The 16,335-nt window shown below is 49.5% G+C and overlaps 1 protein-coding gene across 1 annotated transcript; it reads right to left on the reverse strand.

The window, feature by feature from the left end:
* Positions 1–272: 272 nt before the first annotated feature.
* TRAPPC3 (trafficking protein particle complex subunit 3) lies at positions 273–11,640 on the reverse strand. Its single transcript, XM_059377252.1, has 5 exons — positions 11,475–11,640; positions 3,059–3,156; positions 2,708–2,807; positions 1,472–1,654; positions 273–1,014 (listed from the first exon to the last, which is right to left on the reverse strand). The coding sequence occupies exons 1-5, from the start codon at positions 11,514–11,516 to the stop codon at positions 895–897; spliced, it is 543 nt and encodes a 180-aa protein (XP_059233235.1). The 5' UTR covers positions 11,517–11,640; the 3' UTR covers positions 273–894.
* Between the last annotated feature and the right edge of the window lie 4,695 nt (positions 11,641–16,335).

Genomic DNA, 16,335 nt, shown 5'->3' on the forward strand with positions numbered 1-16,335 from the left:
TCTAGCCACGCCTTCCTACTCAGTGGCCAAGAACTCAAGATAGTCCTTTTTAGGTATATCTGGGATAATGGTCCGCTTCCAAGTTTTGCTAGACAATAGACCCAAAAATGACTTTGCAGGGGTATTTGCATCCAGGTCTCCCAGACTCTCTGGTCTGCGAGGAGGAGCCATTCCTAGACCGGGTAAGTGTGTGAGGCAGGGCCCAGGAACTTAGTTGGCCTCCTCACTCCACTGTAGTAAAATTCCAGAAAGAAAACAGGACATGATTAGGATTTCACTCAAGAATGTGTATTTATTGAAGAATCTGTAAGAAAAAAGGATGGACCCTCTGTTAAAAGAGGAGATGTCGCCTCCAAACAGCAGGGAGGAACGAGACCTGGGTGGCTTCCCAGAAGTCAGTGTTCCCGGCATGACTCCCCTTTCCAGGCAAGCACTAGAGTGTCCTATCCACCCCATCAGCTTCCCCTCCCCCACCCCACAACCCTGGATTCTCTCAGCCATTCACCATTGGCATTCCGAAGGCCTGAAGGCCGAAGGCCGAGGAATAGATGCGCAAGGCTTGCCTCTTAACAGGGTCAAAATGGGTTTTGCTTTGGAAAATCCGAACGGGGAATGTAAACTGGCTGAGCTCTTTCTAGTCCGACCAAAGATGATTGCATCCAACCCCTCTGAAGGGAAAGGGAGCAAAGAGTTTCCCTCCCGAATGTGCACACTTGGGGGGTGAATGGACTGTTATCACAGCCTGCTCTTTATTAGCTGGCAAATGGAAACAGAGTTAGGAGAATATGTAACAACCGTGTTAACGAGTCACTGAGTTCTAAGGGGCAGAGGGAGCTCTGAGGCTTCTGATTCCAACAAGTGCTCCTGCTAGCGACCCTCAAGTCCTGGGGACGGTCACTCCTCTCCGGCTGGGAGATTGTCCTCAATCCGCCTGATGAACCTCATCCGGATTTCTGTCACGCCGTCTCCTTTCAGGGTGTCTTGGACAAACTTGGCCTCCACGGCCATCTGGACCTGGGGGACAGTGGGAAAATGAAGGCGCAGCTGCTAGCCACAGCCTCTGGGGAGCCACAGGGGAGGGGCCATAACTGACTCATCCACAGCAGTCCAGCTGAGGGGGCTGGTTTCCACAAGGACGAGATCACCGGTTCCACCGTTCCCTTGTAGAAAGCAGTGGCCCCGACCCGTAAAGACAGACTTAGCAAAGAACACCCACAAATGAGATTGTCGCCAAATGAGCCAATCTGGGAGTGGGTGTTCCCGGGCTTTGGGGGCTGACAGCGCCACTCTCAGGGAGAATCAGCACCGCATAGAGACACCCAGCTTGGATCCTATGCTCGGTACCATCACATCTCAGGCAGCAGAGTGCTGAGATGAGCCAAAGCCCTTTCTTTTTTCTCTCATTCATGCAAACATTTTCTGAGCCCCTTTTAGATCTCCAGTGTCCCGGAAGGTAAGGAGCTGCACTCACCATCTCCAAGGCTCCCCGCAACACCCCACACAAGAGGTTAGAATAAATAAGGGATGAGTGGTTATCAGGAAGTTCCACAAAGTCCACCAAGGGGTTATTTTCCAAAATGAGGGAGAATTCGTCACCAGCTGGGCTCCAATTGGTGATGCTTGGAGTGATGCCCAAGTACATCTTGAACGCCACCTGTCAGGAACACAACAGCACCGTGGGGAAGAGCAATGGGGGCTGCACACCAGGGAAGGGACGGGACTGGTGAAGGAGAGGTAAGCGGCTCGGGGAAAAAACTGTGGCCTCTGCAAAACACTGGGGCTTTAGGTATTCAGGGCAATAAAGGAAAAGCATCTATGCACAATTCCACACCCCTTTCCTTCAAGGCCTCATACAATCAGGCAACCTCCTGTCCGCCTACACTTCTGACACGGGTGGCTTCCCGGAACCAGCATGTGAGAGGCCGCAGCCCACTGCCCTGTCTTCTGTGCTACCTTGAACCCTTCTTCATGAAAGCAAATATGGTCACTGCGACCGAATTGGTCTGAAGACGTCCTTCCCTCTATCCACTCTCCTACTTCCAAACCTTCACAAAGTGCTCTTCCCTGCCAGCCCTCTCTAGGATTTGGGCCAGCATGCTCTACAACACAAAGAACCAACCTTTCGGTAACAGATGCCACAAAGCTAGAGGCGTAATACCATTTATTATTAATTTTACAAGATGTAAAGCTGATACTATCAATAGCGACCCTTTACCACAAGCACACTGCGTGAAGTGCATTTACCGGAATGCTCACGTCATTACTTCATTTACTCCTTACAACCATCCTATGAGGGAGCTCTTATTTTCTTTTAACGTTGAGGTAAGTGGTAATTAAAAAGATAAAAATTTACTTACCCTTAACTAGTAAGTACTGGAGCCAGAATCTGAAGCCAAGTCTATCTGAGTCCAAAGCCTATCTACCTCACACCCATGCTACTCTGCCACATCTTCACAGCCGAGGAGATGTGGCCTTCGCCTCAGTGGGGCTTTCATCCACACGGATGATCTCAACCACTCTTCCCTTTTCGAAACGCGCACTATTCCCCTACCACCAGGAAGGCTTCTTTGGCCCAGACAGCTGCCTAAGCTGCCAGACTTTTGGAATAGTCCGAAATAGTCTCCATCTCTCTAAGGGAGATGGAGAGTGGTCAGCAGTGCCTCCCAATGACATCCTTCAGCAAAGCCAGGTGGCCCAGGATAATGACCTTGGCAATGACATCTGCGGTTTCCCGAAAGTCGTGGCACCTCCCAACATTTGACCGTGCCAAGAAATCTTCAATCAGTCGGACTCCAATGTTATAGCCCCTGGGAAGAAAATGAGAGAACAGTCTCTATCATGGGGTATGAAATTCTTACGTCTGAACGTAAGGCTGTGGGTGGTAAAGGAAAAATGGGGGATAATCCCAAAGCATCCCAATAAATGAGCTCAGTGGAAACCATGCCCAAAATGTTGGTTATGAGAGAGAACCCTAAAGGCCCTAAAGGCTCTAAAGGCCCATGTAGATTGCGTACTAGAGAGCCCCATTCTTGTCTCTCCTGCAGAGGAGCTTACTCACATTTTGTCCAGCTGTTTATTCACATCTTCATCATTTTCATAGTCCTTGCACAGCTGTGTGACCAGAGCCCCATAGGTCAGGGTGAAGAGCTCAGAGCTCTAAAAGAGGTTCAAAAGGCAATCAGGCTCAAGAAGCACAAAAGAAAAATTTTAGTGAATCTAGGTCAGCCTCAGTGCAGCTGTCAGGATTCAAAGTAAGGTCATCTGTGTCTGGTGGGAAAGAGCAACGTCCCCTGTGGGGTGGCCAGAGTGTGCCCCGCCCCCAGGGTCAAGGTGGCAGGGCTTTAGCCATGCCCACTATAGAACGGGCTATAAAGGGCACTTCACACATGGGGCAGTCACTCTTCCAGCACATCAAGGTGGGTTTCTGCTAACCCAGGACCCCACCACAGCTGCCAAGCCTAAGCTCAGGTCGCCAAAACTGGAGGGGGGCAGGGGAAGCAGCAGCTATCCACCGGATACTATGACACACAGACCGGAAGAAGACATTTACATATTAGCTTCTGTGCCTTAGATGGTGAGACCCATGGCTTCTCCACATCTAAGAATGTCTGCAGTGTCGGGGCCTAGAGTGCAGCTACACTCCCAGGCCCCCACCCAGGAGCAGCAAAGGACCCATGGGCCTGGTCTGTGGGGAGGAAAGGAAGTCCCAGAGTCCATTGCACTGATAAGCCCCCTCCTAAGTCACCAGCACCAGGAAAAATAATGTTCCTCTTGACACAGAGCGAAAATGTTTCCAGGAAAGGGGTAACTCTGAGAGGAATCCAATCTTTTGTGTACCTGGAACATAATACTGATCTGGACTGGTTTCTATTACAACCACAGTTAAAATCACAGAAACCCTTTCTCGGATAAAGACTCCTGGCACCTACCCACCAAGAAACAGAAGTGTGGAAGGTGACAAGGTCAGTAATGCCAAGACTACAGAATGAAAGCAGGAGGTGGGGGAAAGGCACTAGCAGAGCTAAACAAAGTAAGAAACATGCTAACAGAACATCTGGACCAATGGATTCACAGAGAAGCAATCACCCAGCCACTCCCTTCTGAATGGAAGCACGTCAAACTCGGAGCACAGCACCTTTCTGTCCTCAGGTCTTCTGGGGAACAAAGTCCACGTCATGTTAAGGCCCAGGCTCTCAGCACATCAGGGCCACTCATCTCATCCTCATGGCCTGGTGGCAAGGTCACCGTAAGAACAGTGACGTGAGTGCCTTTTGCTTATACACTGCGTTCTATTTTTTATCACGTCATTTTCCATCCCACAAGAATTCCGTAAAGCAGAACGGGAAGGAATTAATCTCATTTTAGAGATGAAGAAATGGAGACTCAGAATGATTAAGTGATCTGCCCAAGGACAAACAGCTACTGACAAAAGTAATTCTGGGAAACAAAAAAACAAGAGTTTCTAAGCCAATGTTCATTATATCCACTGATCCCCACAAGTGCAATATTAGTAACTCCCCATACCCCAAAACAGTAACAAAAACTTAGCCGCACTAGGAAATCAAAGACAATCAGTTTCAGAATCAGGAAGCTTTTTGAACTCAACTAAAACAGCCCAGATCAGGGTGTCTCTAAGAGACCATTTACCAAATATGGCAATTAAGGGAAGCTATTAGGGAGGACAATGTTTTTTAGTAAAGTTAAGGGTTTGGCACTAGAATGGCTTGGACATGAATGGATGGAGACAATCCAGCAGTTACCAGTCCATAGAGTTAGCACCGCTGCATTAAATCAGGACAGCTCTCTTTCCATTATTAATGAGCCCTTGGATGGAGACTCCTCTAACAGCCTCACCCCACCATGATGCCAAGTAACATCCATACCGTGATGCTGTCAACTGCTTCTACATGCAGCAGCCCCCAGTTTACCAATAAGAAAATCCAAGGTTCTAGATAGATCTGTCCACAGTCACAGAATCAGTAAGCCTGGGATCTGGGAATGGGATTCCTGACCCAGGCTCTCCACACTCTCTCTTAATTTGTAAGTCTGTCTCCATCTCTGAATATGAACCAAGCCTACTTGAAACAGTGCACAATTCAAATATGCAACTTGAAGGTGTTCATACTTTAAAAATATGAATGGGGCTGTGGTATAGAAAAAGTCATTCATTCAATGTTTACTATGTCAAGGGACTATCTAATAGGAGGGAGACAGATAATATACACACACACACACACACAAACACACACAGAAAGAGAGGAGGGAGGGTGAGTGAGAGATCAGTTTTTTAAAAATATTTTATTTGGTTTATTTAGTTATTTTATTTTATACTTATTCTATTTATTTATTTATTATTTTAATTTGTTTATTTGATTTTATATTTATATTACTTTATTTAGTTATTTGACAGAGAGAAAGAGAGAGAGAGAGAGATCACAAGTAGGCAGAGAGGCAGGCAGAGAGAGAGAGCCAAAGGCACCTTAACAACTTAACAACTGAGCCACCCAGGCGCCCCAAGAGATTACTCTTGACCTGGGTTTTCAGTCCTGTGACCCTTGTAACCAACAGTTCTATGGGACCTTAAAGGTCAGCTAATTCAATCAATCCAATTTCTTCACTAAGCATAGTAACTACCTTATCCCTCCCAGAAGAAAACTTGAATCTCTTCTGCAACATTTTTACGTTTAGGTGCTTTAATTATGATTAATAATAATGGCCATAAACATTTATAAAACCTCCAGAATGCTTTCAGAGTTTCTCATTGATCCTAATCATAACCATGAGAGGTTAGCAAAACAAACATTATTCATTCTCACTTTACAGGTGATAGGTTAAGTAACTGAGACTCAGTCCTCTTATAGTTGAGCACCATCCTGTAAAAAGTTATGCCATCCACACCACCACTTAGTATCTTGAGTCAGTTCTTCCCCATCTGCACGATGGTGACAATATTATCTGCCCTTGAAAGTTACTGTGAGATCCCAGAGAGATAATGTTTGTAGAGCACCTGCTGCACAGCACCTACACAAGTATCTATTGCTGGGGATGCCCAGGTAGCTCAGTTGGTTAAGTGTCTGCCTTCAGCTCAGGTCATGATCCCGGAGTCCAGGGATCAAGCCCAGCATCGCACAGTATCAAGCTCCCTGTTTGGCAGGGAGTCTGCTCCTCTCCGCCCCACTCATGCTCTCTGTCTCTGTCTCTATCATACTCTCTCAAATAAATAAAGAATCTTTTTAAAAAAGTAGATATTGGGGGCGCCTGGGTGGCTCAGTGGGTTAAGCCTCTGCCTTTGGCTCAGGTCATCATCTCGGAGTCGTGGGATTGAGCCCCCATCGGGCTCTCTGCTCGGTGGGGAGCCTGCTTCCTCCCACTCTGCCTGTCTGCCTACTTGTGATCTTTCTCTCTGTCAAATAAACAAAATATTTTTTAAAAAGTAGATATTGTTTTATTTATTTAATTTATTTGAAAAAGTGACAGAGAGAGAAAGAGGGAAGGGCAGATGGAGAGGATCTTAAGCAGGCTCCAGCCTAGCCTGGAGCCCGAAGATGGGCTGGATCTCTCACCCTGAGATCATGACCTGAGCCAAAATCAAGAGTCACATGTTTAACTGACAGAGCCACTCAGGGGCCCATTTTTATTTTTAAACTAGTTTTCTGGGGCACCTGGGTGGCTCAGTCGTTAAGCGTCTGCCTTTGTCTCAGGTCATGATCCCGGGATCCTGGGATTGAGTCCCACATCGGGCTTCCTTCTCTGTCTGCTTCTCCCTCTCCCACTCCACCTGCTTGTGTTCCCTCCCTCTGTCAAATAAATAAATAAAATCTTCAAAAAAAAGAAAAACTAGTTTTCTGTGGTGTGGTATCTGAGAGTACCCTGAACTAAATTCAAGGAAGGAGATTTTGAATCAATATAAAGAACTCGGTAACAACCAATAAGGCATACAGAAAGAAGACTGGGTTTGTAGTCAGAAGACCTGGTTCTGAGTCTGGACTGCCACTTACTCATGGTGAGATTTTAGGTCAATCACTTCACTTTGCAAATCTCAATCTCCTGACACAAAAACGGTTAACAGTAAAATCTGTCATGCTGACTACAGGACTGTTGGGAGGATCTCATGAGATAATGTACTGAAATACGCTTTGCGGATCAACAAACCACAGGAGTGGTTTCATACTGAACAGCTGATCTGATCTCCAAGTACTCCCGGCACAACCTGAGCAGAGCAAGTTAAGCCAAGGCCTAGTTCAGGTGAGCTGTGGCACTTGAGGGTTTTCAAAAGTCTTTTCAGTTAGTGTCCCAGACACATAACAAATCTCCCTAAGGGGGCTGATCTTTGCAGCTACTGCTCCTAGAGTCGCATTTACTATTTTTATCAACATAAGTGACTCAGTGTGACTGCCCCCAAAAGCTGGGAGTGAAGGTCAGTGACAGGACGGAGTGAAGGTCAGTGACAGGACGGAGTGAAGGTCAGTGACAGGACGGAGTTCACCCCTCTCTCTCACCCTCTGGCCTCCCCTTAGAGACTCTGGAGTGCTGCTGTCCAACGAGCAATTCACCAGAGCACTGGAGAGCAGAGCCGCTGGGGTTGGGTTACTAGTAACGTGACACAAAATAAGGGAAGGTTTGATTGTCCAAGGAATTCAGGAACCAAACATGATACAGGCACATAAAGGCTACATCTGCACTAACTAAGATGCTTGCCGGCTGACTTTCACTGAGTGCCAAGTGCATTAAGTACACCATCACACTGCTATCTTTTCATGCATCACCTCAGTGAATTCTCAGAACCCCATGACAGATAGTATTACTACACTAACTTATTTTTAATTTTAATTTTTATTTATTTTTAAGATTTTATTTATTTATTTGACAGAGATCACAAGTAGGCAGAGAGAGAGCCTGATGCGGGACTCAATCCCAGGACCCTAGGATCATGAACTGAGCCAAAGGCAACGGCTTTAACCCACCGAGCCACCCAGGCGCCCCTCTAACTTATTTTTTAAAGATGATGAAACTGATGCTTACGACAATGAGGAAACTTGCCCAAGGTCACACGTCAAGTAAGCGGTTAAGCTGGGACTCCACACCAGACAGTATTATGCCGCTGTGTTGTATACTTTCCTGCCTCATGGAATGTGCTCCTCAATGTTACAGAATAGGACTGCATCTCTCACAGCACCCAGCACAGAGTTTGGGCTGTGGAAGAGTTTAGGGCTCAGGAAGAGTTTGCCAGATACATCGGTTATTTCTGTTCACACGGACTGAAAGCAGAGATCTAGTTCCTTGGCATATTAGTCATTTTTTTAAAAGATTTTATTTATTTATTTGACAGAGAGAGATCACAGGTAGGAAGAGAGGCAGGCAGAGAGAGAGAGGAGGAAGCAGGCTCCCTGCTGAGCAGAGAGCCCGATGCGGGACTCGATCCCAGGACCCTGAGAGCATGACCTGAGCCGAAGGCAGCGGCTTAACCCACTGAGCCACCCAGGGGCCCGAGGCATATTAATCATTTAAGTCTTGGAAGGTTTAAGTGGGAACATAGCAATTAGCAGAAGGTACAGTCAACTGGGAAAGAGGGCTGCTAGAGGGGGAGACTGCCTGGGAGGAGAAGGGCAAGTCAGAACCAGATGGCCACAAAGAGGATCATGTGACAAGCCCTAAGTAGCCGCCAGCAGTAAGTGAATGAGAGGCTGCACCAAACCTTCAAGTCATTCATTCACTAAATATTGATTGTCTAGTGCCAAGCATCATTCTAGATGCTAGGAATAGAGCAGTGAACAAAACAAATCCCTGCTCTGGTGGTTAAATTCTCATGGGGGGAGCTGAAAATAAACTATGTAATTCATAATGAAATAGCGCTATGAAGAAAAATGGAGTAGAGTTAAGAGGACAGAAAACTAGTCAGGCAGTCAGGGAAGGCCTCTCAGAGGAGGTGACATTTGTGTAACTGTGAATGAAGTGGGGAGCAGTTAGATGAGGATTAGGGTTACTCATTGAGGAAAGGAAGGTTTTTTTTTTCTTTCTTTCCTTTTTTTTGTTTTGTTTTGAAGTAGGCTCCATGCCTAACGTGGGCATGAACTCAAAAGCCCCCCAGAATCCCATGGACCCTGAGATTAAGAGTCGCAGGCTCTGTGGATGCTCTACTGACTGAGCCAGCCAGGTGCCCCGGGGGAAGGAAGTCCTAAATAGAGACACTAGGAGTTGCAAAATCCTTGAGATGGGAGTGTGCTACTGGCCCTTCCTAAACTACCACACTCACCAAAGCTGAATGAACACTGGAGGTTAAGGGTGGAACCTGGGGGTTCCTGTTTAAAATATGATTAAAGATTTCAATAAGGATTTCAGGTTTAAAAAGGGGGGGGGGCGTGCCTGGGTGGCTCAGTGGGTTAAGCCTCTGCCTTCGGCTCAGGTCATGATCTCAGGGTCCTGGGATCAAGGCCCGCATCAGGCTCTTTGCTTGGAGGGGAGCCTACTTCCCCCTCTCCCTCTGCCTGACTCTCTGCCTACTTGTGATCTCTCTCTGTCAAATAAATAAATAAAATCTTAAAAAAAAAAAAAAAAAAAGAAAGGTGAAAACTAAACAAGAAGACCTCTTGTATCTGCTCTTATCTTGGGAAAAGGAGGAGGAAGCATTTACCATGCCCCATACATTGTACACTGCTATCTCACTTAATCCTAAGTAAGCATTATTGTCCCCAGCTTACACATAAGGAAACTGAGGATCAATCAAGACAGGACTGTTTCCTAGCAAAATATACTTTTTTCTTTGAAATTCTTGGTATTTCCTCCAAAACAGGAATTCTCTTTTAAAGATTTTATTTTTAGGGTACCTGGGTGGCTCGGTTGGTTAAGTGACTGCCTTTGGCTCAGGTCATGATCCTGGAATCCTGGGATCAAGTCCTGCATCAGGCTCCCTGCTCAGCAGGGAGTCTGCTTCTCCCTCTGACCCTCTCCCCTCATGCTCTCTCTCTCAAGTAAACAAAAAAAAAAAACCTTAAAAAAAAAAAGATTTTATTTTTAAGTAATCTCTACACCCAATGTGGGGTTCATACAACTCTGAGATCAAGAGCTGCAAGTTCCTCATACTGAGCCAGCCAGGTGCCCCCCAAACAAAAATAACCTGTTATCCATGGAGGAGCTTTAGGGAGCCCACAAATCCACCCAAAAGATAAGTAAATGTCTGTGTTTATGTTTGTCAATTTATTATTTCTAGGAAGAAGTTCCATAGGCATCAGCAGCTTCTCAAAAGGGGTCTGAGAGACAAAAAGGGTAAGTACTACTCTGAAGTACAAGGGCCTCCTGCAGCCCATTTTGGGTGCTGTTCCTGTTGTTAAGAGGCCACAGTGTAAGGGATGCTTAATCACACCCCTCTAGAGCTGAGTTTCGACAAAGGGCCCCTGATCGGCTGGCCCAACCTGCAACCTTGGATATTTAATTTCTAAATCTGAAAACAAATAGCATGGGCAATTCTGGAGGAGGGAAGAACATGGCATAGAAAAGAACACTTATCAAGAAGTCTTAACTTGGGGGTGCCTGGGTGGCTCAGTGGGTTAAGCCACTGCCTTCAGCTCACGTCATGATCTCAGGGTCCTGGGATCAAGTTCCACATCCAGCTCTCTGCTCAGCAGGGAGCCTGCTTCCCCCTCTCTCTCTGCCTGCCTCTCTGCCTACCTGTGATCTCTGTCAAATAAATAAATAAATAAATAAATAAATAAGTCTTAATTTGAAGAAAAACGTCGTCTACCTTACTTTCCAGTCCCAGCTGCCACCTGCAGCCAACCTTTATGAAACTACATGGTGCCCCACTCTTCCCAGGACAAGAAAGGAGCCGCCCCCACTCACCAGAGGGGCACCACTTAACTCCCTACTCGGGCCCACCTCTCACTCCTCCAAACAGAAAGTTCTTTCTGCCAAGACCAGTATCTGAGCGTCTCTTGCAATGCCCAGCATTGCTCTCACAGCGTGAGAGACAGGGGGTGCCCAGCAGTCTGAAGTCTCGCAGTTAGACATGGGTTCAAATCCTAACTCTTCCAAGCCGTAAATGTGGGCAAGTTATGCAAACTTAACTGAGCTGTAAAACTGCGATAACATTATCCACCTAAGAGAGTTACTTTGCGGATTAAATGAGCTAAGGTAACGTAGAGTGCTTGGCCCAGTGCCGAACACCCCGGAAGGGAGCGAACGACGGTGGTAGCTACCGCTACTACCGCCGCCGTCGCGGGTCCTGCTCACGGCGCTCTCGGGACCCGGGGGAGGGGTCTCTGAGCGGCTCCAGCGGCCCCCCAACCTGCCCCAGGCCTGCGACGCCCGCGGTGAACTTCTCCCCTGCCACCCACCGGCAGCCCCCACCTCCTTCCTTCCCGCAGAAGCACCCTGCGCTCACGCGAGGAGCCCCTTTTCCAACTGCGCCCCCGCGCCGGGCCCCTTCCCCAGAACCCCTCCATTCCGCCCGCCCGCAGAGGTCACGCGCTCCGAGTTACCATTTTCTTGCTCTCGGTGCCACGGTTCGCCTGCCTAGACATGGTGCCGGCCTCCCTACCCCGCCTCGCCACAGACCCGCTTGGCCACCCCTCCTGACACCGCTCGACCCAGCCGCGGCCCCTCAGCCTTCGGGACTGACCGGCACCGACTCACCGCGCCTGCGCGGCCTGCCGCGGGGCACCACGGGACTCGTGGTCCGGACGACGAGGATAATTCCCGCCCAATAAACGTCAGACTACAACACCCAACAGCCTCACTGGAAGCACCGCTGGACTACAATTCCCAGAGTGCTTCGCGCTCAGTTGTCTCTTAGAGCCGGGCTCCCCCACACAGGGCTGCATTCTGGCCACTGGGTGGCGTCCGGAGCTTGCGATAATCCTGTATCGTCCACGCACTTCCCTCTCTTCCCACCCCCTCACCCTCACAGATGCTCCGCAAATTCCTCTCTCAACGGGTTGGTCTTGGAAAGTCCCACTTTCGAACTGACTTCTTCCGCTGTTGCTGCAATTCAGAGCCAGAAGCTCCCAGGATGTCCCAGAAAACTAGCTGTGGCTCATACAGAAATCTGGCTTCTTACTGCAAAAATATTTAATGACAACCTATGTGCCAAGCATTTCACTCACTAGTAGTTTTCTCTTCAAATTGTCATCTGTCCCCCAGACTCCAAAAGCAGCCAGTACCTGGATCCTACCACTGTGGCCTCATGATGGAATATTGAGTCTGTTGCTAAAATTCGGGTCACTTTGTCCCCCTCCCTTCCTAAGAACAACAACACTGCCTGGTCCCTGGAAAAGAAAGATCGCCAGAGTTGGTAACAGCCAATCCTGGATTTTAAGTTCAGCTTTGCCATTTTAGGCAACTTGCTGGACCTCTCCCAGTTGTTGTGAAGATTGGTAAGACACAAGGGCAGAGCGTTTGGGCACAAAGTTAATGCATATTCCCTTTCTTCCAGCCACTCTCTCAAAACAGACCAACAAACAGGTCCCAGAAACGCCAGGGGAATGTGCTGGCCACACCCTCAGCTCATCACCAAGGGGGAAGTCTTACAGTCCCTGACCACAGCTCTTTGGTTTCATCTCCAGCCATTCCCTCTGGCTGGTCAGTTGTGGGAAGGCTGGCCTGGGAGTCCCTGAGCAACCTCTCCTCCTTTAAGCCTAGTAGCTGGACTCTGTAGGCAGCTGCATTCTAGCCCCTAGCCTTCACCATGACAACCAGCCATGAGCTGGCCAGCCTGGGGAAGACTGGGGGACCCAGGCTGCTCTGGCTAAAAGGGCTGCTCTGGCTAAAAGCCAGTTCCCAAGACTCCCCCAATTTCTTCTTCAGGGTGCAGGACCAATGGCTATTATATCCTTCTCCCTGCGACACAGACATTCTGGGCCTCCCTAGATGCAGTGACCTTTGACTCTCCCCTTCTCTGTCAGCTCTTTGGCTGACAGTTCTGGGAAGGAACAGGAGGGTGGGCTGTGAGAGGAGGAAGTCAGGGTCAGCTAGCACCCCCCAGCCCCCCCACCCCCACCCAGGCCCGCATGGCCAGGCAAGGACCTCCTGCATTCCCAGGAGAGAGGACAGCTGAGGTGAAAGCTGCAGTTGGCTGGCCTGTCTGTCGGTCTGGGCTCCTCCCTGCCGGCTGCCCTTGGCTGCCCACAGAAACCTGAGTCACAGTCACGGCCAGCCGCCCGACCCCACCCAGCCTGCTGTCAGGCAGGGTGGTTCTGGAGAAGCTGAGGCGGAGTCTCTCCCTGCCTATCTTAGGACCTCTGAGATTCTTCCCCTGTCTGCCTCTGATTGTTCCTTTTGGAGTCTTTTTTGTTGGGACGACTCCTTGCGTCACGAGCTGTGAATTAAGGATGGGGATGGGCTCCATTTCAAGCTGATTTATAGGGTCTCCTCCTTGCTCAGATGGGAACCTAAACCTTCTTAGACAGCTGCTCCAAGGATTCTCAGTTCCGCTGCCGTCATTCCCAAATCCCAGTGCCTCTCCACCACTGCTCAGAGTCAGCACATTTAGGAATGCTGGGCGCCTCCTTCCCACCCCCATTTCCCTTCTCCCTAGAAAAAAATACAGCAGGGACAGCTTCTCATTCTTAGCAGGGGCTCTAGACAAAGACCCTCCCAGAAATCCAAAGCATTGAGCCTATTTGATCCTGGATCTCAGTTTCTCCCCCCTCCAATCTGTCCCTGTTCCTTCCCCTCCCCAAGCTGGAGGGAGGCCACCCTCAGTCCTGGGGAGTGAGCCTGGAGGACTCCCCAGGAGAGCCATATGGGTTAGAGACCCATTTATCGTGCAGTGCCTTGGGGGTGGGGTAGGAGTGAGAGTCTGGTGACTGGTGTCTGTTCTCTTTGTGGGGCCCCTACTATGAGGCCCCTCCCACTTCCTACTTTGTGAGTGTGGAGGCAGCCTCCAGGGCCTTGCTCCTGATTCATATCTCTTATCTCTGGGTCGATTTCCCAGTGATTTCCTTCACCCCTCCATCAGGTTCATCCTGGACCCTGCCCCACCAACCCAAGGAGGCTGTGAATGCTCTTGCTCCTGCCCTCCCCCTAGAAGGATCAGAAAGGGGACATATTTCTGATCCCCATTCAGCCACCTGACCCATAGCACCAGCCCATCCTTGTGGTGGTGAGAGGAACAGCTCATTCGTGCCTGCTTCGGAGGAGGAGGGGACTGCCCTAGGTGGTGGGGGAGGCACAGAGTTCCCTGTCCCTCACCAAAAGGGCGGGGCATCCTGTAGGGGGTTTCAGTCCCCGATGTTGCAAATGCCTCATTTGCTCCTTCTCTGGGATGTCTAATATTCGGGGGGGGGGTGCAGATGAGGCTCCCAGACACCATCATCCAGCCCCAAACTCAGAGAGACACATACTCCAAGCCTTCTCAGTTGCTAGGGTGTGGGATCTGCCAGGGATCCTAGTCAGTCTGGGGGTAAACGGAGAGGAACGGACTCCATCTCTCCATCTGTTTGCTTCGACTTAATCACGGGACCCTGGTGCTCTCTTAGCTGCCGCTTAGCCATCCTCCCAAGACTCACTTTGGACCCCTCAGCTGTACAGGAGGCCTGGGGCTGGCCAGGAGAACGGTCCGTCAAGTTGGCTAACTCCCAGATATCTTGTCCCCGCCATTAGCATCTTGTAAAAGGGGGTATAGCTGTCTCCTCCCACAGTCTAGGGAAGAGTTCCTCTGTGTTGGCACCGTTGATGTTTTGGGCTTAATGGTTGCTCTGAGAATCATATGGTGTTAAATGGCATCTCTGATGTCTAAGCACTGGATGCCGGTGATACCCCGACTTGGTTCTGACAACCCAAAGTGCCCCAAAATATTGCCAGAAGTCGTCTGTAGGGCAACACTGCCTCTGGTTGAGAACCACTGACATATGCTGATACCACACACTACCCCTTTGCAATGATTCCTCAAAGTCCATCCCAGATCGTTAGACACAATAATTTCCAGTTCTAAAGCTCTGCTTACCCCTCCCCTTGCAAAAAAAAAACCTTCCACAACTCCCCATGATCAATGTCATATAGATCATGATGCCAACTGGCATTCAAATCTTCCTACGGAGACCATCCCTCACTTATCTTCTCATCTTTAGTTACTGTTTATTGCCCCCTCCACTATTGTTGAGGTCTAGCCCATGCAGGTATCTATCTCACTGTTCCCACCCAGGGTCTTCATCCCTGAAGTCATCTCAAGTTCACCAGGGCCGGGGGAGGGCGTGGGTGGGGAGATGAACTATCGCAGAGGGCTCTCCCTTCTGTTGGGTTCTGTTCACGAACACTGAGTCTACTCACTGTCTGGCTCAGGTCAGGGTAGACCTGTGTATATCTGGAAGATACAGGCCGTGAGGCCTCTGACCTCACAAAGCACAGCTCTGGATGCCATCATCCACGGGGTCCCCTCACCCTGCAGGGGGCATGGCTGACAACAAAGATGGGCTCTGCTCCTCCTCTTAACCTGCTTTTCTCCTTAAAGCTCCATCATCATACCACTGTCATCATATTCATTTCGTGCTTCTTACTTAGATGCCAGGCTCTGTGCTAAGCACTTCATCAGCGTTGCCTTATTTAACCTTGAATGCCCCCATGACACCTCATGGTGCTATCATTTTCCTGCTTTTCTAAGTGAGCAAACTGGGTTTCAGAAAAGTTAAGATACTAGCTTAAGGTCCATTTGCAGCCTTTCCATCATCATCATTTTCTAATGATCTGGGGCCAGAGATGGTGGCACTATTCCCTCCCGGGGTGGGGTGGGGGGCCCTTCCAAGAGAGTTCAGGCCCCCCAGCTACTCACTCCTCCTAGGACTGGCTGTTCCCAGGTTGCCTGAGACCCAGACCCTTTTGTTCCCCACCCTCCCCCTTGAAATGGCTGCTTTCTGGAACTGTTCAAAGAAGACGCTAGCAGGAAAGAGGGGCAGGAGGCTAGCATCTCAAGGCGCCTAATCTCTGGACAATGGAGAACCAGAGAACTGACCTTCTAGAGGTCAGGACAAAGTGCAGGGAGGGGGTGGCAGGGCCCAGCTGTGCCTCCTCTTTCCTCCCCTGTCAGTCCCTGCAGCTCCATCATTGATCCACCTTCCCAGCAAGCTCCCTCCCCGCCCCCCCACTGCCCAGGCTGGCCAGACTTGGCTTGAGGCCCCACCTCTGCTGGCAGTAACAAGGGAAATGGGGGGGTTCCACCTCAGAGAGCTGGGAAGCAGGACTATGGGGAGGGGAGTCAGAAGGGACCCCTTCCCTCCTTGACAAGCTACAGGGGAGAAAGTCCTTCCGGGGAGATTGGAGGGGTCCCCATGGGGGTGGGGGAGGTTCAGGGCCAGGACCACCCAGTTTGGAGCTGGGAGGGACCCAGCAGATTAGAGACCTGGGCAA

The sequence above is a fragment of the Mustela nigripes genome, chromosome 14 (genome assembly GCF_022355385.1).
Source record: "Mustela nigripes isolate SB6536 chromosome 14, MUSNIG.SB6536, whole genome shotgun sequence".
Lineage (NCBI taxonomy): Eukaryota > Metazoa > Chordata > Mammalia > Carnivora > Mustelidae > Mustela > Mustela nigripes.

Excerpts from the sequence above, each read along its gene's own strand:
- TRAPPC3 (XM_059377252.1), bottom strand. The coding sequence starts at position 11,516 with ATGTCTAGGCAGGCGAACCGTGGCACCGAGAGCAAGAAAATG. Across the intron at positions 2,808-3,058 it reads AATAAACAGCTGGACAAAAT|GGGCTATAACATTGGAGTCC; the intron begins GTGAGTAAGCTC and ends TTTTCTTCCCAG. Across the intron at positions 1,655-2,707 it reads CCGCAGATGTCATTGCCAAG|GTGGCGTTCAAGATGTACTT; the intron begins GTCATTATCCTG and ends TGTTCCTGACAG.